Raw genomic sequence first — 27,207 nt, 5'->3', positions numbered from 1 at the left:
GCAAACCCCAAGGTAAATATATCAAACTACAATCTACATATTTAGTGAAATAAGAAATGGGAATGCCTCGAAAACAAACAGGCAAGCCCAGCTGAAAAGCTAAGGCGTCATAAATAATTAATTTGGCGAATCTAGGTTAGGCTAGGGCGGACTCATACGAAATAGCAACCGAACATTACAGAAATTTTAGCCAGAACGGAATTCAAGAGCGCTTACCCGAAGGTGGCCCATCCCAGTAGCGAAGCGTCGCACACGATGTAAAAGTTCAGACAGACCAAGACAGACCGAATTATTACGAACGCTGCCTTGCTCTCTATATGTAGTAAAACCCTGGCCTTAGAGTAGCCAATCGGAATGCATGAGTCCGCCCATCCCCACCTAGTTTCACCAATCACAACTCCAACTTTAGTCCCGAACTTAACCTACATTCTCGAATACGCAATCGCGAACCTTCCATTTCCAGAATAGTCAGAAAATACATTCAGGAATACCTAACCAACAAAAGGCAACACACCCTGTTCAAAAATTTATATAGCAAAAGTTTCTGGATACTTCCAGTAAATACAGAACTGAATACTACTATTTACAAATACATAATATGTTCCAAATATTACACAGTACAGGTTAGGTCATTACAAGTAAAACATTATATATATCATACTTTACAAATAAAGTCTTCAAAAAACACTTTCCACTTCCACTACATGTTCACCTGTGACACACCCAGTCCCCTTGCCAGCGAAATTAAGCAAAAATGGTTAAAATTCCCGACCCTGCCGGGAATCGAACCCGGGACCCCTGTGGGCAAAGGCCAGCACGCTAACCATTCAGTTATTAAAAGTGTATGGGATGTATTGATATGTTTTGTATGTGGTAGTTTTGCTTATTTCAGTGCATTTGAGTTCATTCTTACTTCATAATTTTAATAAGTTACAGTAAATGTATTTCAGGGAGTTGTGTCGGTGACAGTTTCTGGTATTTTCTATTGACATTATGGCCAAAAAACATAACAAATGTTACCTCCAGGTGTTCAGAGATACCTACAAAATTAATTTTCCATTCATTTTATAGTCTAATAAAGGAAACTGTTATGAATTTTGTTGCAAGTATCGGTGTGATATAAATAATATTAATTATATATACTGCATGTGTCATAAATGAGAATGGCTGGGTACATTTTCTTGTAACCATTTTTATGTTTTCTTAGTTTAAGATTTTAAACTGAATCGTCAGTTTGCTTTGTAACTGTAGGCATGTATGCCTTTTATCTTGTCCTTTTTTCACCGAAACCGTGGCGCAATATACGTGATGAAATCCAAAAATTAAAAAAATCTTATTTTTATTTCTAAAAGTTGGCAGATATGCTGAAATGACTTGGTACTAAGTGATGTCATTAATATCCTGATTGTTTCATATCATTGAATTTGCATTTATGTTCCTTTCAGGAGGACTTTGGATAAATTTAGGCCCCCTGCTTTATCACTTCTCGGATATTTTGGATGAAAACTCCATAGAACCAAGCTATGAGGTTGTACGTGAAGTCATATTGGGTGTTGGCTTCAAGATGGAGGTAAGTCTAATATCCTTCATGAAAATAAAAGTGCATTTGTTATAGATCTGTGTATGTTTCTGTCTAAAGCATTTTGTTGCCCTCGTTCACTCTATATATTATTTCACTGCATTTGTCATTTTTTCTCAGTCCGAGGACCAGCAGGTCTAAAATACTCTGTTGGCTACGAGATAGTCATGCTGTATTTCATATCATCTTGTTCATCATTATTTACGCTGCCTAGTGGGGTAGTTTACTACGTGGGACTGGTGTGTGTTTATTATTCATTTGTAGGCTGTGTTGTGTAGCATACCAACCCGTCATTGCTTAGGTGTCCCTTGGTTCTCTTCCCAGTTTTATTGGCTTCTACTTGCAATGTATGTCCAAACCTTTGTCTTTCATGAATTTAGTCCTGGATCAACACTTTTCCAAATCTGAAGTTTTCGTCTGAAGCACATCCCAGCCTAGTAACACTGGATGACCATCTGAGGATCATAGTCTTAATGAAGCTCAGTCCACATTCTACTTTTGTACTTGGTGTTCTGAATTGTAGAGGGCAACTGGTCAGACAATGGTGTGCTGGATCTTCTGTTTGAGATGTTCTTTCATTTGACAATCACAGGTAATACCTGTTGCCATTTGCCACTTTATCATGATTGTGTGAATCCGTACATAATCATCTTCGATGATTTGGCATCATTACTAATCTTAGAACTAGGATGTTCGAACTTGGTTACTCACAGAAGATCATTGCCACCAACTGGGTATACAGTAGAACCTCAATAATTCAAAATCGGTTAATTCAAAATCCCGCCTAATTCAAAGAAGCGCTTTTTTCTGGAAACATAAGGTACGGTTTTCCATGTTATTTAAATTGTTTAATTCGAAATATGGATAATTCATAATTCGAAAAACAATGTTTGTCCCATTACCAAAATACAGACTTTTAATTCAAAACTGCCTTTATATTTAAAATACAGGTTTTTTTAGAGTAATTTAAATTTTTAATTTATCCGCATCATGATAGAACGTGTCTTCAGGAACGTGCTGGGGTAGATTTCAGTACTTTCACTCACTTCAGTGTGTCTACAGTGTGCTTCATATTAATAAGTTAGAGTAAAATCGTAATTCTTTTGTATTCAGTGTTTTAAGAAACACCATAATGTCACATCGTAGGCAGTGTGCGGAGAAGCAGAATCTGTGAACACTGGCAATGCTGGCAGCTGGTGAAATAGCGTGGCTCATATAATCAATTCATATGCACCGAATAATATTGTCAGTGCCGATGCTACTGCATTTTTTTTTAAATGCCGAGCTCAAACGTTTTTATAGGAGGGAAGTGCCAGCCAGGAAATCATACAAGCGGGGTCATTGCACCGTGTTGCAATGCACACGGAAGCGAGAGACTTCTTCCCCTCGTCATAAAGAAGTTCGATAAGCCACAATGTTTTAAGGGCGTCAGGCACTTTCTGTGCAAGTACAGGACATCTATAATGCGTTCAGTTCAGTAATCCAATGAATAAAGGACTTGCTCAGGGGAGCCAGCATGGATTTCTCCTCGTCTTTGAATCATGCTTTTTTTTTTTCTTTCGTTGCGTGAACTTGCGTTTGTCAGTGAGTTATCCAAGTGAATATTGTACTGTGAATTTGAATACTGTTAATGCACCTTGTTGGATACATTTTGGATTTTTTTTTCCAAGGTATATCAAAGGTTTAAACTGTGAATCAAGGTTAATTGCATGCAGTACGGGTCTTAGAATATTTTTTGACGCAGCAAAAGCCGCATTGTTTTAAAAACATTGCTATGCTCCCCACGAAATACACCAACATTGAGAAATCTTGGGTTGAAGACTGGCTTCAAAGTGCAGACACCAAAATGGGAGTGAAAGGTCGTAAGATCTCATTGTTCGTGGAACGATGCCCATTACATCCTCCCTTCTTATCTGAAGAATGTGACTGTGGAATTTTTTCCCGCGTATTGCACGAGTGAGCTGCAGCTACTCATTCGTGGAGTGATATGCAACTTAAAGTTGCATTATTGTAAGTTGCTGGTGCAGCACGCAATCAGCTGTGTAAACGTCGGAAAGAAGGAAAAAATGAAGATCAACATATTACAGCTAAGATTTTGCTCATTTATTTTCTCTTTTTGAATGTTTATTCATGTTTATGTGAAATTTTTACCCTGGGAATTCGCACAGTTCCATGCATCAAGGGCTGTTCCACACTAGGCGACAGGAATCGGCTACCAGCCACCTGTGCTTATGAACCATTGTTTTAAATGGAGCTCTTCACACATTGCTACTCTGTCTTGATGACCAACCTTGAAGTAGTTCAGTCCCACTACCAATGGCCAAGGCAGATTTCGCTTCCCCGACTGGTGACAGCTGGATTCTTCACATTCTTCAGTTGCATTTCATTCAGAACTCCCATCAGTGTCATTGTGCGTTTCATGTTCCTTCATGTTATGGATTCTGTTTCAAAGTACTATAAACTGTCTTCTTCTTTTTCTACCGCTTTTCCCACATCTGTGGGGTCACGGGTGTGAACTGTGTTGCACATGTGGATTTGGCCCTGTTTTACGGCTGGATGCCATTCCTGATGCCAACCCTATTGGAGGGATATAATCACTATTGCGTATTTCTGTGGTGGTTGGTAGTGTAGTGTGTCATGTGAATATGAAGAGGAAAGTGTTGGGACAAACACAAACACCCAGTTCCCGGGCCAGAAGAATTAATCAAAGGCTATTTAAAATTCCCGACCTGCCCGGGAATCAAACCCGGAACCCTCTGAACCGAAGGCCTCAGCGCTGACCATTCATCCAATGAGTCGGACATACATACATCTTCATTATAGACTGTAATGCCTTTCAGCATTCAGTCTGCAAGTCTCTGTGAATTTAATAAATGTCTCCTCTATCCTCTATTTGCAACTAGTACTGAATAAAATAAATTATTTTCAGTCTGAGTGATGTACAGCTCCTTGGCTAAATGGTCAACTTACTGGCCTTTAGTTTAGAGGGCCTCATGTTCGATTCCCAGTGGGGCTGCAAATTTTAACTGTCTACAGTATGGTTTGTGTTTGTCCCCACACTTTCCTCTTCATATTTATAAAAAAAATCACACTACCAATCTCTACAGAAACACGCAATAGTGAATGCATCCCTCCGCATAGGATTGGCATCAGGAAGGGCATTCGACTGTAAAACAAGGTCAAATTCACATGGGCAACATAGTTTGCACCCACTGTAGGTTTCTTTGACATCCTGATGTAACTAATAAACTTGGGCATTATGTAAATAATCAAATAATTTATAGAATAGTCCTTTTTCCAAATGGTCTTTCAACATAGGATGTGATGAAAAATATTCAGTAAGTGGACCAAATAAACATGGAAGATTTAATTATACACATTATACAATCATCTGGAACTTAAAATGTAGAAATAAAGCTGTGAAGGGAAATGCATGGTCTCAAGTAATGACCATTTCAGTTCAACTACCTCAAAGTTAAGGCTATTTTTTCTTTAGCCAGTTTTGCTTTTTTAACTTGGTATCTATTACCATGTTTTTTGTGGAACAGAGAGGTGAAAGGTGTGGGCATGAATGGGTGGATAGAGGAAAGATCCAATAGTAATGGTAATTTTAAACAATTTAGATAGGTCTAGAACAATCGGACAACATGATTTAACAACCTGAGCTTGAAGCTCCCCAGTTACAATTTTATCAAGAGCACCACTGCTCCCTTAAATAAACCCACAAGGAAACTGAGCTCCAAAATTTACTACGTTTACAAGGAGCGTTCTGCTCCACACAATTATTCTCTAGGAGACTATTCTCTAAAATTTACAAGATCCAGGCCTCTTAAAGGCACAATATACATTTTACAAACCCAAAACAGTATCCACTGTCTTATCTGCTCAACAGTCTGATTTACATTTTAAAATGAAATGTATAATAGTAGTTAACATTAACAGGGGTAATAAGTATGCATTCTACATGGCCTTAGTGAAAAATGAAAAAGGTTAAAGTCACTAGCCAAAAATCAAAATTTTAGGAAGCGAACACTTGCGCTCCTTTGGAATTCACTAGAACATCGTTAAAACCCTATGTGGGCTTATGGCCCGACGGTACAGAGGCTAAACCTATGCTACGGAGGTGACTAGATGGAGAGAAATTATTAAGTTACAAAATTACGAGATAGATTTTAAAGATTACGAAATCGTAATCACCAAAATATCAGGTCTTCGATCTGGTTTAAAGATTTGCAAAGTTACAGTAAAAGATTTTGAAACCTTCCCCTTGAACTAGGTTTCTGAAATGATTACATGATTAAAAGATGCTTGCTATTACCTTGAGCTGGAGAGCTGTTCGGATATGGGCGAGGCGCGTCCCCTGCCTCCTCTATGAACACACACTACTGCTGGAGTGGAGCGATCGAAAAGACAACATGGCCCAAAAGGTTCCAGCTTTTATAGCGGAGAGGAAGGTTCCAGAAATTTCTGGGCCGAAGCCCTGGTCACACCCATAATTACCATTGGATAATCCAATCATCATCATCATCATCATCATCATCATCCTAAACCGTCTCCAGTTTCCCGGGTGTGGTATATGAGCCTCCTCCATCTCTTTCTGTCCTTATACCATTCCTCCTCCACCAACTTGACCCAATCATGACCTGTCAGCAGTACATCGTTCTTAACTAAATCTATCCATTTCCTTCGTTGCCTTCCCACGGGTCGTCTTCCTTCTACTTTTCTGTCAAATTCCTTCCTTGCAGTTCTGTTAACTGGTATCCTCTTGATGTGGCCAAACCACTTCAGTCTTGATATCTGAATCTTACTGAGGAGAGAATCATCTAGTCTTACTTCTTTAATTTCCTCATTCCTAATTTTGTCTTTCCTGGTTTTCTGGATCATAGTGCATAGGAATTTAATTTTAGCTGCCTGGAGTTTGGAATTATCTGTATTGGTCAGTGTTGTGGTTTCGAGACTGTATGTAAGAATTGGTGTATAATAGGACTTGCACAATGCCATTTTTGTTTTCATAGATATTTGCTCATCCCACAGCATGTGTCTGACCTGGTGTTAAAACTGTGTTGCCTTATTGATTTGATTGTTCACCTCATGTTTTGCTAGGTTGTCCTTTGATAGAACCCTATCCAAGTATTTGAAAACTGGAACTCTGTCCAGTTGGGCTTCATTTAACATCACTATCGGTTCTGCTCCTTCCCCATACACTTTCATCACCACCGTCTTGGTCTTATTGATGTTTAAATCATATTTCTTAAACTCCTCATTCCAGCTTTGTATTCTCTCTCCCAATTCCTCTTCTGAGTCACTCCAGATCGCAACATCGTCTGCAAATGTGAAGGCTTTGATATCTCCATGTTCTTTCCTTTTAATAGATTTCATTACTACATCCATCACAATAATAAATAGAAGTGGTGACAATGAGCTGCCCTGCTGCACTCCTCTCTTTGTTTCAAACCAGTCCGACAAACCACATCCTACTTGAATACAACTTCTATTCCCACTATACAACATTTTCACTTTGTCTATGAGGCTGTCTCGCACTTGAAGTTCTTTCATGCATTGCCAAATTCTTTTCCTTGGTACACTGTCGTAGGCTTTCTCAATGTCCAAAACTGTTAGAAATAAAGGCTTATTCTTCTCCCAGTATTTTTCCATTAGATCCTAATTGGAAATATAAGGTCTGTAGTTGACCTTCCTGATCTGAAACCATACTGCTCTTCTTTCAAAATTGGTTCAACAGTATCTCTGATTCTGATCTCTATTATTTTTTCCAATATTTTCAGGACATCAGACGGTAGTGTAATACCACGATAATTAGTACATTTTCGTCAATTTCCTTTCTTGAACAGGGGTACAATGATGCCCATCTTCCAGTCCTCAGGAATAGTATTTTTCTCCCATATCTTGTTCATCAGTCTGTAGAGCCATTGGATTCCTGGAATTCCTGCCGCTTGCAGCATATCTGCACTTAGTTTGTCTTTCTTCAAGCTCTTGAGCGCATTTTCAACCTCAAGCCATGGAATTGGTGGTTCAGTTGTGGTTCCTTGGGCTCTCCTCTATCCATTATGTTTTCTGTATCTCCATTCACCAACTTTTCAAAATAGATCTTGAGTTCCTGTTTAATTTCTCCCTCTTCTTGTGCCAGAGTTCCATCATCACGTTCTATTGCTTTTATGGTCTCTTGATCCCTTCTCTTGTTTTTCACTACTCTGTATAGCAGTTTCATATTTCCTTTTACTGTCCTCTTCCACTTTGTCTGCAACTCATTCCATTTCTTCTCTTTTTCTTCCCTTACAATGTTCTTTACAACTAGTTTCTTGTTCCTGTATACTCCTTGGAGTCTTTGTATTTCTTGTTCGTTGCGTTCTTGTCCCTGTTTTTGTTTTTCCTTGTCCAGTGCCTTCTTTATTTGTTTCTTTCTTTCACTGCTGTTTTTACTCTATCATTCCACCATGGTGTCTCCTTTTTTTTTTTAGTTTATTTATTTATTTATTTATTTTTTTTTTTTTTATGGAACTTGAAACTCCACATAGGTTTTTGGCTTCTCCCACAAAGGTGTTTTTGAAAGCTTTCCACTCTTCATTAACGTTGGTTACTTCACCCTTCGGCAGACTCGGTTGAATCCTTAGTTTGTATTTTTCCTTTATTTGGACTTCTTGCAACTTCCAAGTTTTAACCCTTGGTTTCTTCATAATAATTTTCTGCGTTTCATTAGTCTTATGTTTGAAGTCTACTACCGACAATCTGTGGTTACTGTTCATGATTTCACTAGGGATGACTTTTACATCTGTGGTGTATCTACCACCATCTTTATTCATGATTACGTAGTCAATCAATGTTCTATACTAGCCATCCCAACTGTACCTTGTTACTCTGTTACTGTCTCTTTTTTTTTGAAGAATGTATTTTTGATTATAAGGTCATTTCTTCTGCACAGATCTAATAGTTGTTCTCCTGAGTTCCTTTGTCCAAATCCATGTGGACCAATGATGTTCTCGTACCCAGTCTGTCTACCCCAACTTGTGCGTTTAGATCTCCAATAATAATAATAATAATAATAATAATAATAATAATAATAATAATAATAATAAACTTTTTCCTCATTAACTGTATCTTCCAAATCTTGCCAAAATTTCTCTTTGTCTTCCTCACGGCAGCCTGTCAGTGGGGCATACACTTGTATGACGGTGTACTTAGTGTTCTCCAGTTTCATGAACATTTTAATGATTCTATCACTTTTGCAGATAACTTCAGCTGTAGTATCAGTCCCTTCGTTAATTAAGAATCCAACACCATTTTTTGCTACCTTCTCCTGTCTACTCCAGTATAATTTGTATCCTCCACGAAGTGTCTTACTTCCAATCCCTTTCCATTTGGTCTCACTTAATCCCAATATTAATATTTTTCTTCTGTCCATTATGTCTAGGAGTTCTTCTATCTTTCCAGTTAATGATAGACTGTTCATAGTTCCAATTCGGTATTTGAATCTTTTATTTATTTTGGGTTTCCTTTCAGAAGGTATATCATCAGCCTTACGGTCATCATACTTGACAGTTGTCTAAGAGGACATGTCAGTCCGGTTTATAATCTTCTTTCCGAGGCTCTTTTTCACAATGCTAAAAAGAGAGATGTTCCGCCTATTTAATACAATATTAAACTGTTGCACAAATCAAATCATTGTATTGAATAGGTGGAACATCTCTCCTTTTAGCATTGTGATTCTCAGTTCAATACGGATCAATTATGAAGTTTTTAACTTTAAATGAGGCTCTTTTTTTAAATTTAAAGCGACTGTAATCCAATACATATAAAAAATCCCTGATTGGAGGATTAAATAAATGTACAAAATTCCCTGTTGGCTACAGTTTTAAGCCGGTGGGAAGAGGTAGAAGTGCTGATAACTTTAGAATACCAAAAACAATCTACAAACAATTCAATTAAGGAAACCTTGACACATCAAATTACTTTGAAAATTCATTGTTTATCCTCGCACCAGAGAGCGCACATAAGTTGATAGTAGAGACATCTGTGGATAAATGTTCCAACTTCTTCCGAAATGAGTTTCAGTGTTCATGTTATAGATGGCCTTCTAAGAGGCGCTTAATTTAAATGCGTGGAGCGGGTGTACCTCCGGTACAGTAACCATTCCCATAATATCTTCTTTCACTCTAAAAGGGTTTATCAAAAGGTTTCTTTGACATCCTGAAGTACCTAATAAACTTGGTCATCACGTAAATAATCGAATAATTTATAGAAAAGTCCTTTTTCCAAACGATCTTCCAACATAGAATGTGAATGAAATCTACTGTGCAATGCTTTCTTTTTTCCTTCTTTCTTGTCGACAATAACAAGAGACAAGAAGAGGATGAAAACTGGCAGTACGCCGGGGAAGGCAGCTTAGTAGCGCGGAGGTCTACCGCTCGGCGACACAGAATTCACGAGCTACTCTGTAGCCAATTCCGGTCGCCTAGTGTGAAGCGGTCCTGAAAGACACTATTCTCAGAGTTGTTGTTATAATAATCTTGTGTCTTCAAACAAATTAAAAAGAAAAAACATCAATATATACCATTTTATTTTCTTTCATGGCACCATGTTTCAGAACTTACAGTTCAAAATTTTCCAAAAAGCTAGATTTGGAGTTAGTTCTGATGATGATTGTAATATCATCGATGATAATGGCGGTGCTCCTAATAATGACTGCGAATGGAGGAGATTGGAGAGGGGGCATTATTCGACGATTACATAAATATTGACGTAAACCTCGTCACTGCAGAATTCATGACTATCTCCGAGATAGCTGAACACTTATGAAGGGGTCTGAGTAAGGCTGTAATCACGACAATGATACCGAAGAGCTGCAGCATACTTCAGTAAACTTTAATGATGCTGTCAATGCTCTATGGACTATCAAACACTTTGAGATGCGCCATAATGTTTCTGAGGAAATAATGGCCAAATTATACCGGTTTGAGATTATTGTTCATGCCATGGCTGAGGCCAACAAAAAACAAACCAAGGTAACAGACCACTTTCAGACGTGCCAACTCTCCCGATTTAAGTGGGGAAGTCCCGATTGTTCATCGTTAATCCCGTTCTCCTGATCACTGGGACTGATCCCCTAATTTTCAGAGCAGTTTCAGTAATTTTCATATTATTTTAAATTCCTGCGCGTTTCCTCGTTCTATCGATATATGGTTGAGTATGGCTGGATGATAGTAGTTCTAATAATCACAACTGGATGGCAGTATGGAGCACGGTGGCCAGCCATGTGCTCCTCTTTGGTCTATAATACAGTCAAATACTAAAATAGCTTAATAATAGGAAGTGGAAGTTGCTAGCAAGTAACCTAACCTCAGAGCCACAGTCGTCTACCCAGGGCAGGAGCTGCGTAAGTGCTCGTGTTACGTCATGTAGTATTGCTTCTTGGTTGTATGTCTTAATATTTGTTTTGGCCAAAATCTCAAAAAGGAAACATGATGCAGTGTTTAAAAGTGCTTATATGGAAGAGTTTCTGTGTTTCAGTGAATCCAGGAAGGGACCGACGTTCACATTCTGTATTACATGTAGGTGTGATTTTTCAGTTGCACATGGCGGGAAGTGCGATATACTCAAACATGTGCAAATAAAAAACATAAGGAAAGTGTCCAGTCTGTAAAAAGAAACCAGAAACTGAACTTTTCATGTAAAAACCAAGATGTAAATCCTGTGACGAATGCCGAGGCTTTATTTACGTCATTTATCGTAGAACATAACTTGCCTGTAAATTGTGCCGACCATGCGTGGCCTTTCTTTCGCAAAATATTTCCTGATTCGGAAATCGCTAAACGATCTGGATGTGCTCGAACGAAAATAGCGGCTATCATTACAGAAATGTGCATGGAAGAAAGGGGTTTGCAGGTGAATAAATTTTCCGTTGTTACTGATGGTAGCAATAAAAGTGACTTGAAAATATATCCTGGTGTTTTAACATTTTTTAGGCCTGTAAGTAATGAAATTCAGAGTTGTCTATTCTCTGTGCCTAATTTAGAAGGGGATGCTACTGGAGCTAATATTGTCAATATTTTGCTCTCAACTTTTCTGGAATTCTGCATTCCATAAAAAAATGCCTAGCTCTTAGTGCTGATAATGCTCCAGTAATGGTAGGATTAAAGAATGGTGTGGCAGGATGTTTGAAGCAGGAAAATGGTAACATAATCATCGTAGGCTGCTATTGTCACCTAATTATCTTGCTGCAGAGAAGAGTGTGGCGTGCTTGCCTGTAAAAGATGAAAGTATAATTGATATATTTTATTATCTGAAAGCAGTGCAAAGAGGAAAGAAATGTTCAGAGAATTTCAGACAACACAGAGATCAGGAATATTCTGAAGCATGTGCCTACTCGATGGTCATCACTAAGAAGGTGTTTAGATAGGATTTTCCTGAAGTGGGACCCTTTGGTTACTTTATTCAGGAGCAAAATTTTGTGTAATGATTCTCAGATGGGAACTTTGAAGACTTATAAAATTCCTAAGCACAGTCTAAGTGCAGATGTGTCTTGTTTGAAAAGGTGAAGCATTGTCATAACATTTCACCACACTCCTCAGGTAAAAGGAAAACCCAGTCATCAGTTTCACCCCCCCAAAAAAATGAAACTACTGATGACCCTAAGAGCCATGCTTTGTCACTTGAACAACTGTTTATGTTCCTTTCATCAAATTTACATAAATCCTTTTTCTCTCAAGTTTTATGGATATCTTTGAGAATCCAAACGTAGCTCTTCAGTCAAGTATGCCACACATCCACTTCTTCAAGTCAGTTTTGGAGGAACTATTAAAGAATGTGATGGCAAGGTTTGTGAAATCACACGTTATTAAAAGCTCCTCCTCTTTCCTTGATGTAGATTATCATACTCCAGCAAATCAAAAGGATGGTTGTGATCTGATGATAGACAACTCTGCGTTTGTTTTGGTGAACACTTTGAAGTCTGTGGAAAATTGTATATTCTTTAAATCTGTTAGTGTTTCTCCTCATCATGCGACTACATGGTACACAAATTTCCATTCAAAGATTAAGTTTTAATTAATGCAGACATTGCAAATATTTCTACTATATGTAAGGCATTATTATCTAGCCTTAGATTTTTTTCATTAACTAGTTTCTGAACATTCTGACTAGTGAAATAGAACATTTAGATAAAGAAACATATTCTGCATTCCCAGTTCTGTAACTTTCAGCTTGAAGATTTCCTGCCTACCTTTGCTTCAGAGCAATCTTGACTTCATAGACAGGCAGTAAATTGCCCATTTTGTCTTTGATGCAGTAGAAACATAAGATGTCTTCCTTTTTGCAGGGGCCGATGACCTTCGATGTTAGGCCCCTTAAAACAACAAGCAAGCCTTTTTGCAGTGTAGGAGATGTCTTACTTTCATGTGTGTTGAGTTTATTGTAAGAATCTGCATATTGAACCTTTAAGTCATAGTCACAATCTTGTGCATTCATATGTTCCTGCATTAAGTACTTCATTGTTGCAAGTACAGGAAATATTTAGTTTCTGATGTCCCAGGAATAGAAAGAAAATGAATGGCATTCTGGTTGTTTTTATTTTAAGAAATTAGCCTAGTCAAATTTTATAGTACAACCATTGAAAGAATTCTTTAAGAAGGAGGCCGTAGGGTTATTTCTCAGTGTCAATTTGGTTAATGTAACTTTTTAAGGCTTTTCAGTCTGTGGAAAACTTTAAGATAAATGATATTGTACGTGATTTGATAGAATCTGGGGATGTTCTTGTAGAATGAAACATTTCATTCTTTGTTTTTTTTTTTTTTTTTTTTTTTTTTTTTTACAGGTATGTTATAGTTTGTGTGTTAAAATTAGTGTTTTCACTAGACTGAAAAACTTTAAAGTTACATTGAAAGAAAGGAATGTTCTGTTTGACAGATAAATCGTCGAAATACTTACCTACTTCTTGAAATACTATGCTATCATTTACAATTTAAGAAATATGTCAGATTTGTCTACTTTTTTTTTTTTTTTTTAAGATAAGTTACAAAGGCTGAGGATGCTTGGAAACCGAGCGAAACATGTCCCTTTTAATGTAGTGTTGTAGTAAAATGAATTTCTAACACAAAATCAATTGTATTGAACAGGTGGAATAGAAAAATAAAAAAATAAAAATTTGTATGCAAATTATAGCAAATTTCAATACGGGTCTAAACATGAGAATAGTTACATGTAACAGCACTGAATATTTTAATCTTGGAAGCAGAGCCAATGAAAAAGGAATGCACTCGGAATTTACCCTCCCTTTCCTCACAGCCCAAGGTCGCTGAACTGTAAGCCAAGTGAAGGGTAGGTGCGCCGGCAGCAAGTGTATTGTAGGCTACTGTACTTAAGTGTGAACGGAGTGCGGAAGTCTTTTCGAAGTTTCGAATAAGTCAGTAGTAGTAAGGGTTTTCAATATGAGTGGTTGAAAAATGAAATATCAAAGGTTAACCGTCAGTGAAAAACTAAAAATTATAGAAAGACTGGAGAAAGGCGAGGCGTCATCAAAGTTAGCTTGTGAGTTTGGTGTGGGTGAAATAACAGTAAGAGACGTGAAGACGCAAAAGAAAACCCTCATTAAATTTTCTGCTAATTGTGATCGTTCATCATCAGCCTTGAAGCAAATCAACACAAATATATCGAAGAAAATAAACAATGAAAAGACACAAAGGTCTTAAAAACTGTATGCGCAACTCGTAGAATTGAAGTTAAGACTGGTTACATAAAATTCCATTGAAAGTTCAAGCAATTTAAAAGACAGTGTATTGTAATGTGAAACATTGTGCAGTCTGTATTGAAAAGGTGGACCTTAATAATAAAGATTTAAACACTAAGGACTGGTTTCACAATAATTTTGTGAAACAAGTGACGGCCTACGTAATTAAGCAGTCACTCAAAGGTGTGCTCTTGATTGACAATGCGCCTTCTCATCCACACGAAAGTGAACTTTAAAGAAGGTGATATTACGTGAAATACCTTCCCCCTAATGTACCTTCTATTCTCCAACCTATGGACCAAGGCGTTATTGCTGCTTTAAAGAAGAACTACAGGTCATCTCTGTTACAGCAATTAGTTGAGGAAGGCATCGATATTCCAACATTTTGGAAGGACTTCAGTTTGTTGGATGCTCTTCATGCAGTCAATAAGTCATGGGATAAAATTACCACTACTACGCTCGCACGATCATGGAAATGTGCTGAAGGTGAGGAGCAAGCCTTTGCTGGCTTCATTGACGATGATATTTCGAACGGGCAACGTAGTCTCGCTATGATGACATCATTACTGAAAAACCTGGACAAATACCAAGATGCAGAAGAAAGCGACATTATTGAGTGGTTAGACGTTGATAAGGACGATTATGGTTTCAGACATGAAAGTGAGGAGGATATTGTACAGAATTTGACGGGTGGTGAGGAAGACGGAGATTCAGATGATATCTAGTGCGGGAGTGATGCAACAGAAACTCCAAAAGTTTCCCACAGCCAAGCTAGTGTCTCTATAGACACACTTATCTCTTACATAGAGAATAGAGATGAATTGTCATTTTCAGATATCGTTTTCTTGAGAAATGTACGATCTAAAATTAGAAAAAATGAACAATCTTCTTAGAAACAAAAAGTGATGACCTATTTTTTTTCATTAGATACGAATGTTGGCATAATCCACATGGCATTTTGTAATTTTTCTCTACTGTGTCTTACAATACAATGTGAAGTGTTATAATTGTGTTCTGCTTGTTCATAAAATACATTTAATTATTTTAACCTATGGTTTTGTTTTTACTAGGCTTAAAAATGACTGCGGATAGTTCACTGTTTTTGATAATTCGCGGAAGTGCGTGCATTAATTACCGCAAATTATCGGGAGTGCACTGTAAATCTATTTAACAATTGCATTCGAACATGCAGATTACCCAAAATCTGGAGGAAATCTAGAGTTATAGCATTCCTCAAACGAGAAAAAGATCCACATGATCCTAAAAATTACAAGCCAATTTCCTTGCTCTGTCATTTATTCAAGATCTTAGAACAAATGATTCTGGTAAGGATTACAAAAATAGTTGAACCAGAGCAAGCTGGTTTTATAAGAGGGAAGAACTGTACATCACAAATCCTCCATTTGACCCAATATATTAAAGATGGTTTTGTAAATCGGAAAATTACTGGGACACTCTTCATCGACCTCACTGCGGCGTATGACGCAGTCGCCAAATTCTGTTGATTAAACTTTATAAGATGACAAAGGACAACAAGCAGACTGAATTTCTATTAAAACTTCAGTACATGTCACGCAACATTAGTACCATGGTTACCACTTGCATCGGCAATATCAACGCGCGGTATGGCTGTCCTATGTTTATTTCTCGCAGATGACTTCCAGACGACGTGATCAAGCGAAGCACAACGCTACCAACCACTCTACTTGGGAACTAGACCATCAGTGAGCATAGGCCTCAAGGGGAGGGGACTGATTGCACGTGATCTTTAATTATTCTTTTCGTTGCTATGGTAATCAAGTTACGTGATGTTTTATTCTTTTCGTTGCTTGCTATGGTAATCAACAAGTCTCTTTTTGGCACTTGCTGATCTCCATTAAGGTACTTCAATGTCGGTATGAATGTTCCTTTCTTTTCTATATCCTTCTTTATGTGTGTATAAAATAATTTTTCAGCATTTCTTTCCCCTGGACCAGTATGTACCGTTACCTATGAACCATTTAAACATGTCCAGTGACAAATTCATTGGTCTGGATTTGTTAGGTCCGGCTAGTGACGAAATATAAAATACTTTTTCAGCATTTCTTTCCCCTGGACCAGTATGTACCGCTACCTCTGAACCATTTAAACATGTCCGGCTAGTGACAAAATCATTGGTCTGGATTCATTAGGCCCGGCTAGTGACTAAATCATTGGTTTGTGAAGAAGCAAACATTAGAAACGGCTTCTAACCTCTTGACAAAGCCATTGGTCTGTGAACAAGCAATCTATTTCTTATGAGTATTAAATCATAAGTGGCGTAATCGAAGCTTTACAGTGTTCGGATCCGAAATTACTGCATGGCTAGTGACAAAGCGATTGGTCTGGGTAGGTTAGGTCCGGCTAGTGACAAAATCATTGGCCTGGATTCCTTAGGTCCGGCTAGTTACAAAACCATTGGTCTGTGAAGAAGCAAACATTAGAAGCCATGAAGCGGCTTCTAACCTCTTGACAAAGCCATTGGTCTGTGAACAAGCAAAACGTTGGAAGCCGCGAAGCAGCTTTAGGCCTCTATTTCTTATTAATGTTCAGTCATAAGTCGCGCGACTGTAGGCCTCTATTTCCTATTCATATTAAAGCATAAGTAGCGAAATCTATGCCTTCCAGTGTTCAGAATCGTAATTACTGCATCGCTATGTCTCAACTATTTCAACATGTTATTATTTCTCTTTGGTGTGTTCATATATATCGTTGCTGGCGGTGGCACGAATGAACTCTGCCATCGCCTGAAGATTTGCACTAAGAAACGTCACTCCCATAATTCAAGACAGCCAGATATTGTTATCTTATTTATTTCACATGCTTATTCTTTTACATTGCCTCATTCTCTTAAGCCTTTTCATTGCGTAAGTTGGTCATAACTTCTGCCTGTCTTGAATTATGGGAACGACATTTCATTGGCGTAACCTTCAACCAATGGCGGAGTCCATTCGCCCACCGTCAGCCATGATTACTTTGTTATAAACTTGCGTGACTACTACTGAATTTTTACCAAATTTCTTCAATGTTTTCTTGAAAATTGAAGATTCTTTGTAGATTTCCAAAGGCAACATAGTTGTTGGAACAACCTCAGAAATGGCCTACCCCAAGGTAGTGTTTTGTCTCCAGTATTATTTAATATTTACACGAATGATCAACCCTTGTCAAAAAGAACAAAAAGCTTCATTTATGCAGGTGATTAAGCTATTTTCACCCAGGGTGCTCAGTTTGCGAGTGTTGAACGGAGACTAATGGAAGTCGTATATGAACTGAGTCCATACTATAGAGAAAACCATCTAAAGCCTAACATCTTAAAGACCAAGTTTGCGCTTTTGACTTAAAGAATATGCAGGCAAGAAGAACACTGAAGATTTTCTGGGAGGTTGCTCTCTTGAATCGTTGCTCAACACCTAAATATCTAGGGATAATTATGGATCGAGCACTCACGTGTGAACGACTTTGTGTTAACATGAAACACAAAGTATCTACGCGAAATTCCATTCTTCACAAGTTATGCGGTGAGCCTCCGTAGCTCAGACGGCAGTGCGTCGGCCTCTCACCGCTGGATACCGTGGTTCAAATCCCGGTCACTCCATGTGAGATTTGTGTTGGACAAAGCGGAGGCGGGACAGGTTTTTCTCCGGGTACTCCGGTTTTCCCTGTCATCTTTCATTCCAGCAACACTCTCCATGCTCATTTCATAGCATCCATCAGTCATTAATAAATCACCTTGGGAGTGGCGACCCCATCGTACTAATAGCCTATATCTGCTTCATTCATCACATCCCTAACCCGGTCATTGACAGGAAAACAGGTTGCAGGTTTTCATTTTCATACAAGTTATGCGGTACCAACTGGGGAATGCAAGCTCAAACAATGAGAACTACTTCTTTAGCACTGAGCTACTCTGCAGTAGAATATGCATGCACTGTTTGGTATAGATCATGTCATGCCAGTAGATATTGCTTTAAATGAAACTTGCTGGCTTATAACTGGTTGGCTAAGATCTACACCTTGTGATAAGGTACATTGCTTGGCTGGCATTGCTCCCCCAGATATTAGATGTGAAGTAGCTGCCAAACATGAAAAATCTACGGTAGATGTTTTCCAAACACATCCATTACATGATTATCAACCTGCTCAACAATGATTGGAATCCAGGAGAAGTTTTCTGCATTCTACTGAGTGCCATTCAGATTCACATCAATCTCAAGACTAACTTCCTGGAGATCCAGAAACATTCATCTCAACTAATGGATGGATCCATCTGAAACTCTTCCAGCCTGTTATGAAGAGTCATGGTCTTCATGGAAGAGTCTACACAGGCTGTGGTCTGGAGTCTGTCAATCTCAGATCAATATGAAGTGGTGTGGTGTATCTGATGAGTCAAGCCTCTGAGCCTGCGGAGAACAACAAACCGTGGCGTACCTCCTTCATTGCAGTTCCTGTCCTCTCCTTTGCACTGTGCAAGATTTAGTGAATCTTATGGTATTGAATAGGTGGACCCTTCTCTACCCTTTGTTACCCACACCAAATGGTCGAGATCTCGCCGAATTCTGATCCGATATGATACGACATAATTGTTACTTTGAATGTACCTCTAGTGTGTTTTTACCAGTTATCTAATTATTGTTCTCATTCTTAACTAATAATTTATACATGATGTATTGCTTCTGATACAAATAAGTAAGTCAGAATTTGACATCCTGTGATAATGTTTTATGGGGATTTATTTATTCAGACAGCCAACACCTCTGTCACCCTCAGCTCAGCTACTGAACCCTAACGCACCGAGTCTCTCACTGACTTCACTACGGAGTGCAACACTGACTGACTGTCCGTGGCTAGCCTCCCTTTTTATAGCTTGGATGATTTCATCCAGAATTTTCGCAAGGTCACTAGAGGCAGAACATTCTCCTTGATCTCCAAGAAACTTGCAAGTAAGCCGGCTGACAAGAACAATACACGGAAAGGCCGGCCCCAGCCCACAAGCTGGCTGGGAGATCCCAGATCGTCTTGAGTCACCAGCCCCTTCCTGGAAGTACCGAAAGGGGCTACCATGGAGTTAGCACGTAACTTGCAATATTTATTGTGGTACAAACCAGTTGCATAGCATGGTGAGATTACCATATTTACTCGTGTATTAGAAAATGAAAAATAAATCTCACATGCAAGACCCAGCCCCAACGTAATTCGTCAGAAAGAACAATGATCCCGCTTTGAAGTGGGTACAAGCCTTATCCAGCTCTGATGCCATCACACAAATTCGTGAATAGTTTCGTTCGTATGACCCACGCTTTGAAAACACGCGTTGAAGTCATGCTGTACATCTGTGTTTCGTATTTAAGAAATGTCCGCCTCTGTAGCGAAGGCCTACTGTAATTCTGATGACGTCGCACAAATAGGTGAATAGTTTCTTGTCTGACTCCCGCATTGCAAGCACGCATCGATCATGTATATATGTCTGTGTTTTGTAGTTCAGAATGTCCACCAGCATAATGATTAGCACCTATAGCTGCTGTTTTCGTGAGCCTGAATTCGATTCACAGTACTGTATTTGGTATTGCCGGAGATTTATGAATGGCAGGAAGGTTGATTTGCGGTAAAAATGGTACAGACAACTCCCTTCCACTGGGGGCCTGTCTAAAAAAGGGCTGCACCACCTAGGGATGCGGAAACAAGTTTACTTCAGTTAAGAAATATTCACGGTTGTTGCTAGGCCTATTAATATAGGCAGGCGAGATCATTAACAAAGTGATCGTTTAATATCTCCTAATGACATACATATTGATTCCCATAGGGAATCTGAAATATTTGTCCTGAATGAATAAATTTATAATACCAATATAAATGGTCCGTTATTGGACATTATAAATTTTCCAGCTAACTCACTCTTGGTTGCCAGCGTTTCGCCCTCGTGTGCTAGGGTGGGCTCATCAGTTGGTACCTAGCACACCTACCAATACGCTGGCTAGTGCATACCGTGGAGGCCACTGCGTAGGCTAACTGGAGCCACCGGCAGTGCCAATGCACTAAGAGAGGTACCAACTGATGAGCCCACCCTAGCACACGAGGGCGAAACGCTGGCAACCAAGAGTGAGTTAGCTGGAAAATTTATAATGTCCAATAACGGACCATTTATATTGGTATTATAATATCTCCTAACTCGGGCCAATATAGGTTTTTTGGGAAAGAAGTACGTTTTAAACATGATAAAAACAATACAATCATAATTGTTTTACTTGCCAACGTACCTAACAAATAATAGTAATATTGATTTTCTATGTCCCCACTTACTCTGAATGATTTTCGGAGACGCCAAACGAAACATACTAGGGTATGCGTTAATAAAAAATGGGTTACAACGAACGTACAAAATTAAACATTATGATAATAAATGCATTACCGCCACACCTGTAGATATCCATAAATGCGGCAAACTTCCCTGTTATTTATTTTTATTCTTTCTGTCATGGAATTTTTGGCACTATCCGGGCGATAGCATACCTAACCTAAACAATGCAGTCTCTCTTTAAAATTTTTAGACTAAGAGGTCCGCAACCTCAGTATCAGTATCTAGTCTGATCCAGGACACCCTAGATTTGCCATAAGACACAGAATAATAGACAATAACAATTTTGAGGGAAGATAAAAAAGATTAATGTTAAAAAAAATTATAGGTTACAATTAACCATGTTAAATGGCATGAACTCCATATAAATGGTGACGAAGAATCGAAACGGAGTATTTGATGAGTGAGACGACTATCTCATCTTGTAGGCTTCTCGCTAGTTTATATTTTTGTCCCCATGTGACGAAAGATTTGGGAATTGTTCCCCTCGCGCCAAAGAAAAGTCCAGTCACCGTAATTCTTTTAAGGTTATACGACTCAAGAAAGAAAGGGATGGTTGGATTATAGATATCCTTTTTCTCATTGTCTACGTCAGTCGGCTGAGAGGCTGAAGATTCAAAGCGTACCGTAGGATCAATAATTTCTGCTTCGTTCCTCCGTCTGTCAATCGCTATAATATCAATCCTGCGAGTGCTGCCTCCTTCGGCGAGGCAGTGGACTTCTTCGAACACTTCTAGATTTTTGAGACGAAGAGCATTAGCAATCAGGTTTCTGATGATGTTATGGCATTTGATCCTAAGCAGTTCTCCTTGAGGGCAACTCCCCAGCACATGTGGTAAGGTTTCATACTCACTCCAGTGTCTGCAGTGGCCTGTGCTGGTAGAACGTCCCGGCAGAGTACGTACTGGTGCAAACATCGCGGTCATCTTCAACATCTCCCTCCATTCCGAACAAGTTAAACTATCTCTTCTGGTAACCCAAGAATTAGCAGCTGGAACTTGAGCAAATAACTCAACACCTCTTCCTTTTTGTGGATATGCACACCAAGCTTCAAATTCGCGTGTTCTAAGTATATCGCGCAGTTGTCTAACAGATTTCGTTGATGTCTCTTCATTGAGTTGAAGTTCAGATAGGCAGCGAGTTTTTATTGCCGTGAAATTTCGAACAGCATTTACGTGCGAATCATTCACAGCTTCTAGCGTAAGATTGATGTTCAGCTGTTGAAGGTACGCTTCCCAAGTAGCGCGCATTAGTGCTAACCCTTTATATTTGTGGCTCGAATAGATCAGTGTGTCACTCGGAAGTTGTAGAATTTCTTTAAGTGCGCTTCTGATCATGTTGTCGGCTTTTAACAGACTTGATTTGGGAATTTTCTCAACCGAAACAGTCTGGAAGGGGTATATCAGTGTAAGGCCAATAAACTGATTTATTACAGTCAATTTTTTATGCGGTTGGAGTAAGTGATTGATGGTTATGAATTTCATGTTTTTGGTCCGTATTGAACAATATATAAGTAATAATAATAATAATAACTTAAATGTTTCCACCTTTTCAATACAATATATTCACAAAATTACAAAATTATACGGTACTAGTTTCGACCCATCTAGGGGTCATCATCAGCCGTATTGGAGCAAAGATCATTTGTGGCGAAATCCTAAGACAATATTATTTTAAAGAATAACAAGTGAAATGAGATGTTATGGTAATAGTTAATAATACAAGGAATATACATAATCAGAGGTTTTTAACAAAGAATAAAGTATAAATGGGGTGTTGTAAAAATTATAATCATGGAAATCAGTAAGTTCTTGTATTGAAATGAAATATGGCTTAGGAAGAGGGCTTAAGGTGGGGCTGAAGGGTGCGGGAGAAAGTGTAATTGTCTTGGAAAAGTACTTTTGATTAAATTTAGGATTAAGTTTAGGTTGGCTGCATTATTGTTTCTGAGGAAAGTGATAAATAGATCGAAGAGTATGTTGGGTTTCTCAGAGATTTCATTGAGATTGTGACTGGCATTAAAGTATTGGTCTAGGTGTATGTAGTAATTTTCCATTATGTTCAGTAAAGGGCCCTTGTTTGCTAATACGAGGATGTCCATGTCTTGTTCAATATTGGTGAAATTATGGTTATAATCTTGCATGTGTTGGCCGATGGCTGAAAACTTGTTGTATTTTATTGCGTTAGTGTGCTCGTGGTATCTGATAATGAAGTTTCTCCCGGTTTGCCCGATGTAGGTTTTTTTACAGGTGGTACATTTGATCCTATAAACTCCTGATTTTAAAAAACTGCTGGTCTTGTTGATGTGTGAAGTATTGTATAAAACATTCATGTTCTTATTGTTGGTTTTGAAGGCTATTTTAACGCCTTGTTTCTTAAAGATGTTGGTTAACTTGTAGATATCATTGTTGAACGTGAAGGTGGAAAATGTTAGAGGTTTGGTTATTTCTTTTTTGAGGGTAGTTTTTGGGCGATGTTTGTGTTTATTGATTATCCTTTCTATAAAATGATTGCTGAAGCCGTTGAATTTTGCGATTCCGCGGATTGTGTTGAGTTCGTTTTTTAGATCTTTATTGGACATAGGTATGCTGAAGGCTCGGTGAACTAGGCTGTTGTATGTGGCTCGTTTGTGGGACTGGGGGTGCACTGAATCTTGGCGAATGGTGGAGGCTGTTTGAGTGGGTTTTCTGAAAATTTTATAACTGAAAGAATCTGAGTTTCTAGTGATGGTTAAATCTAGAAAGTTGATTTTTTGATTTGATTCGGATTCTAGTGTGAATTTGATATGAGGATCAATATTGTTGAGTCTTAAGAGGGTGGTGGGTGCGTTAATTGATTTCTCATTCATGATTACAAAGACATCGTTGACATATCTGGCCCAAAAGAGAATGTTTTCGAATTCGTTGTCAATTTTGGTGTATTCGAGGAAGTCCAGGTATATTTCTGCTAAGATACCTGAGGCCGGTGACCCCATTGCCAAACCATTTTGTTGATATATGACATTGTCAAAAGTGAAGAAGTTATTGTCGATGATAAGTTTTAATATTGTGATAAAGTCTTGTATCTCTAGTTTGCTTAAGTGGCTGTTTTTGTTTAAATTGTTTATAATTATCGGAATTAATTTTGATACTTGTATGCTTGGGTACATGTTTACAATATCGAAAGAGTGGATGAAGTGATCCGGTTGCAAATTGAACTTGTTTAGTTTTTCTACTAGCTCAGATGTGTTTTTAATAGACTTTTTGGATAAGAATTGATAATTTTTTCTTAAGAAACATTGGATGAATTGTGATATTCTGTATAAGGGGCTCGGTCTATAGTTGATAATTGGCCGGATGGGAATTCCGGTTTTGTGAATTTTGGGAAGAGCTTTAGCAGTGGGGAGTCCTGGGTTCATATGTATGAGTTTGGATTTTTCCTGTTCGGTAAATAAAAATGAAGTGTTTTTAAGAGTTTGTTTAAGTAGTTTTTGAATTTTTTGGGTGGGGTCTTTTTTGATTATGGAAAATGAGCTGTCTGTGAAAAAGTTTTTTGTTTTTTCAATATATACTTTTTTATCCATGATAACTGTTGCATTGCCTTTGTCAGCTTTGGTTATGATGAGTTCGTTGTCTTTAATTTTCTTCTTGAGGGCGTATATGCGCTTTTGTTCAGCAATTTTTTCTTTATTATTGAGGTTATTTGCGGGGTTGGTTAAATTGTGGAGGATATCAGTCAGTTTCCTTTTAACATCGGTTCTAACCTCATTTTGCGTGTCTTCCGGTATTTTGCTGATGGCTAGCTCTGATTCTGTGATCATAGTAGCGGCTATGTTGAGGCTGTTCAAGTTTGGCCAGTTGTGTTTCGGTCCTTTGGATAAAGTTAAGTGTTCACTTTCACTTAAGGGCGTGTTAGATAGATTTACAACAGCTGGATGAAACTGCGTACGAACGAACGTGTTACTATTGGAGTTTCTAGTTTGTTGGTTATGTAGTTGGCAGTTTTTTAGCCTGTTGAGTTTATTCTCCAAATTTGACTGTTTTTTGGCTAGTTCGTAGAATAATTTGTTCTCTACTTCTTGATAGAATAGTGTCCATTGTGCGTTTGAAAGTAGTTTAGTCGCTGCGAGGTGAGTGTCGTATAATTTCTGATTCAAAAAATATTTCTTCCCACCTTAAGCCCTCTTCCTAAGCCATATTTCATTTCAATACAAGAACTTACTGATTTCCATGATTATAATTTTTACAACACCCCATTTATACTTTATTCTTTGTTAAAAACCTCTTATTATGTATATTCCTTGTATTATTAACTATTACCATAACATCTCATTTCACTTGTTATTCTTTAAAATAATATTGTCTTAGGATTTCGCCACAAATGATCTTTGCTCCAATACGGCTGATGATGACCCCTAGATGGGTCGAAACTAGTACCGTATAATTTTGTAATTTTGTGAATATATTGTATTGAAAAGGTGGAAACATTTAAGTTATTATTATTATTATTATTACTTGGAGTAAGTGAGTCCTGGTAATCTGATCTAAGTTAGCTTTCAATTTTTCAAGTACCTGATGTTCATTGAAGACTAAAGTCTGTCTGAAAGTTGCCCCTAAATATTTTATTTCTTCACTATCATTTATACTTCTAATGTTTCCAGAGACCGTCACGATATCATCAGAACGAAGTTTACCATTTTCTATAATAATGGCATTTATTGTTTAGTTTCAGTCTGTATCATTTATTTTCTTTCCTTTTCTTAGTTTTATCACACTTTTTGGATTCAAATATGTTTTACATTAACCTTTCTTTTCTATGAATTTTTCTCAGTGAGTTAGTTATTGCTCCATCTAGTGATGTAAATATTGTATTTTGTTATTGTTTTTATTTCCGTCATGTCTCTTTTGTTCATTATGTGTTTCGTACATTTTTAGCTTGTATTATGTAGATTACTTTAACCCCACTTACTTCACTGAAGATGGCTCAAATGAGTCTCAACATGTTTGAATTTTATTGCTCCATCTAATGATGGAATTATGTTTTGTATTGAATAGGAGGATACATTTAATTTTTCCTTTGAAAGTGAAAACTGTCAATACGGAATTATTCTAATATCTTGTAATCAATATTGCATAATATGATAATACGGTAACCTTACCCTTTTCTCTACGGCAGGGCCTCTCAGAGTGCATGCACCAGTGCATTGCGCGGTGCAAGGTGCAAAAGACGACTTCGCTTGGTTGACCAGAGTGCAGACCTCCACTCCTTGATTTGGAGCAATAGCGCTGTCTCTCTCCCCACACCTGTCTCGCTCGCTCTGCCTGTCTCCCCCTCTTCATTTGACCTCCTGCGGGTGGGGGATGCACATGTAGAATACACCCGCGGTATCCCCTGCCTGTCGTAAGAGGCGACCAACAGGGGCCCAAGGGGCTCTCAACTTGGGAGTGTGGATTGGCGACCACGGGGCCCTTAGCTGAGTCCTGGCATCGCTTCCACTTACTTGTGCCGGGCTCCTCACTTTCGTCTATCCTGTCCGACCACCCTTGGTCAACTCTTGTTCTTTTCCGACCCCAACGGTATAAGAGTATTCGAGGCCTAGGGAGTTTTTCATTTTCACACCCTTCGTGGCCCTTGCCTTTCTTCGTCCGTTACTTCCTTTTTTGAAGTGACGGATCCCTTCTTTTTTCTCCTTTTTTTTTCTCTCTCTCTCTCTCTCTCTACCCCCTGTGGGTGGGGGACCCAGACGAATAATACACCCACGGTATCCCCTGCCTGTCGTGAGAGGTGACTAAAAGGGGCGACCAAGGGGTGGTTGAATTAGAACCATGTAACTACTTTTGATTCGTACCATCATGCGGGGAACACCATGGGTTGCCTATACTTGTGAGTAGTACCATTATGTTAGTACGAAATAGGTTTGTGATTAGTAGCACCAATGGCCTGGTCGGGGGTTTTCCAGTACCCGTGCGTCGTACCCATGTGAGCAACACCGCAGGTCTGGGCGTTGCCTGTGCGTTGTACCACTATCGGTGAGGAGCCTTCTTGGTTTGCGTTGGCTATGAGCGGCGCCGTGGGTCAGCGTTGCCTGAGATTGGTCCCCACTATGTTGAGGAACACCACGGGATATGGCGCGTCCCTGTGGTTAGTACACTCGGTGAGGAGCCTTCTCGGTTTGCGTTGGCTCTGAGCAGCGCCGTGGGTCAGCATTGCCTGTGATTGGTCCCCACTATGTTGAGGAACACCACGGGATAGTGCAAGTCCCTGTGGTTAGTACACTCGGTGAGGAACCATATCAGTTTGCGTTGGCTATGGGTGGCGCCATTGTGTTAGGAACGAAGTACAATACTTGTGAGTAGTACCATCTTGTGTGGCATACAGTCTTGGTAGGTGTGCTAAGTACCAACTGATGAGCCCAACTTAGTACACGAGGGCAAAACTCGGGCAACCAAGAATGAGTTAGCTGGAAAATTAATAATGTCCAATAACGGACTATTATATTAGTATTATAAATTTACTCATTCAGGACAAATTTTTCATGTTCCC

At 38.7% G+C, this 27,207-nt stretch overlaps 1 protein-coding gene across 3 annotated transcripts in view; it reads left to right on the top strand.

The window, feature by feature from the left end:
• Positions 1 to 27,207, top strand: part of LOC136873719 (carnosine N-methyltransferase) — a 163,840-nt gene that overhangs the window by 108,534 nt on the left and 28,099 nt on the right. For all 3 annotated transcript variants that reach the window (XR_010860161.2, XM_067146863.2, XM_067146862.2), the window contains exon 7: positions 1,446 to 1,570. Coding sequence is in view for 2 of the 3 variants with exons in the window: in XM_067146863.2 (XP_067002964.1) it covers positions 1,446 to 1,570 (125 nt within the window). In the remaining variant the exon portion in view is untranslated. The remainder of the gene's footprint in view (positions 1 to 1,445; positions 1,571 to 27,207) is intronic.

Source organism: Anabrus simplex, chromosome 5 (assembly GCF_040414725.1).
Source record: "Anabrus simplex isolate iqAnaSimp1 chromosome 5, ASM4041472v1, whole genome shotgun sequence".
Lineage (NCBI taxonomy): Eukaryota > Metazoa > Arthropoda > Insecta > Orthoptera > Tettigoniidae > Anabrus > Anabrus simplex.
This window is presented reverse-complemented; position numbering and strand designations above follow the sequence as displayed.